Source organism: Dendrobium catenatum, unplaced genomic scaffold, assembly GCF_001605985.2.
Source record: "Dendrobium catenatum unplaced genomic scaffold, ASM160598v2 fragScaff_scaffold_542, whole genome shotgun sequence".
In the NCBI taxonomy this organism is placed as follows: domain Eukaryota; kingdom Viridiplantae; phylum Streptophyta; class Magnoliopsida; order Asparagales; family Orchidaceae; genus Dendrobium; species Dendrobium catenatum.
This window is the reverse complement of record NW_021319004.1, coordinates 827,423-828,438: the sequence shown is the minus strand read 5'-3', so window position 1 is coordinate 828,438 and position 1,016 is coordinate 827,423. Positions and strand designations below refer to the sequence as shown.

Genomic DNA, 1,016 nt, shown 5'->3' with positions numbered 1-1,016 from the left:
ATAAAATTAGAAAAATCTTATAAATGTGGCTTTTAATTAATTCAATTAATAAATAAATCAATTTCGGCGTGCAGGACGAAGCTGAAACAAACCGAAGTAGACTGCGAATACCTGAAGCGTTGCTGCGAGGCCTTAACAGAGGAGAACCGTCGCCTCCAAAAAGAGCTATCTGAGCTTAGAACTCTTAAAGCCACCCATCCCTTCTATAATCAGCTTCCAGCCACCACTCTCTCCATTTGCGCCGCCTGCGAGAGCCCATCCAAATCCACCGAAGGCGCCGAGGCCGGCGGCGCTGCTTCTGCTTCAAGAAAATTAGGTCCCTTTACTGCCCTCTTTGCCAAGGTTCACTTTCATGCCTTAACCAACCCGCCGCCGGCTCCGGCTCACCAGCCATCGGCCGCCTCTTAAGCACCCGCGTCGTACGGCGGAAGCGGTTGTTGTGGCAAACGCTGTGAATATTCATGCTTTGAAGGGCAGATATTTTTCACCCTTTATCGTTTTTAAGTTTTTGTTTGATTTTTTCTTTTTTGCTTCCTTTTGTTTGTTAAATAGCTTGAAGAATAGTTTTATAGTGATTTGAATATTTGGATACTGATTACAGAATTTACTGAATATTTTGGAGGTTAGTAAATTCATTTCCTTTTTATTTTAGTAAAAAAAAAAATTGTTTGTTATTTTGTTCATTTATTTTTATTCTGGATAATGGCTAATTTAAATGTTAGTATTGGCCAGTCCAGAGAATTGACCTCCGGACATGTCTGTTTACCACATAGAATGATCTCTCGCTCAATAGAGCATTGACGATTTAAGATACTTTTTTGGAGCGGCTATATATATATATATATTTGTGGGATAATAATTTTAAATCTCTTTGGTTAAGTTTTTATGATAAAGATTAATTTATAATAATTAAGGCTTCATTTGGTCACTTTTTTTAATGCTTTACTTTTTTAGGTCGCAACCATAATAACTATTTTGAAATTACTATGTTATTGCATTTAAGAAAATTTTGAGTT

The 1,016-nt window shown here is 37.1% G+C and overlaps 1 protein-coding gene across 1 annotated transcript in view; it reads left to right on the top strand.

The window, feature by feature from the left end:
• The window catches only part of LOC110109924 (homeobox-leucine zipper protein HOX11), a 2,500-nt gene extending 1,849 nt beyond the window's left edge, over positions 1-651 (top strand). Inside the window, exon 4 of the mRNA XM_020841153.2 lies at positions 75-651. Within this exon, the coding sequence (XP_020696812.2) occupies positions 75-408 (334 nt within the window). The 3' untranslated portion in view covers positions 409-651. The remainder of the gene's footprint in view (positions 1-74) is intronic.
• Positions 652-1,016: the final 365 nt, after the last annotated feature.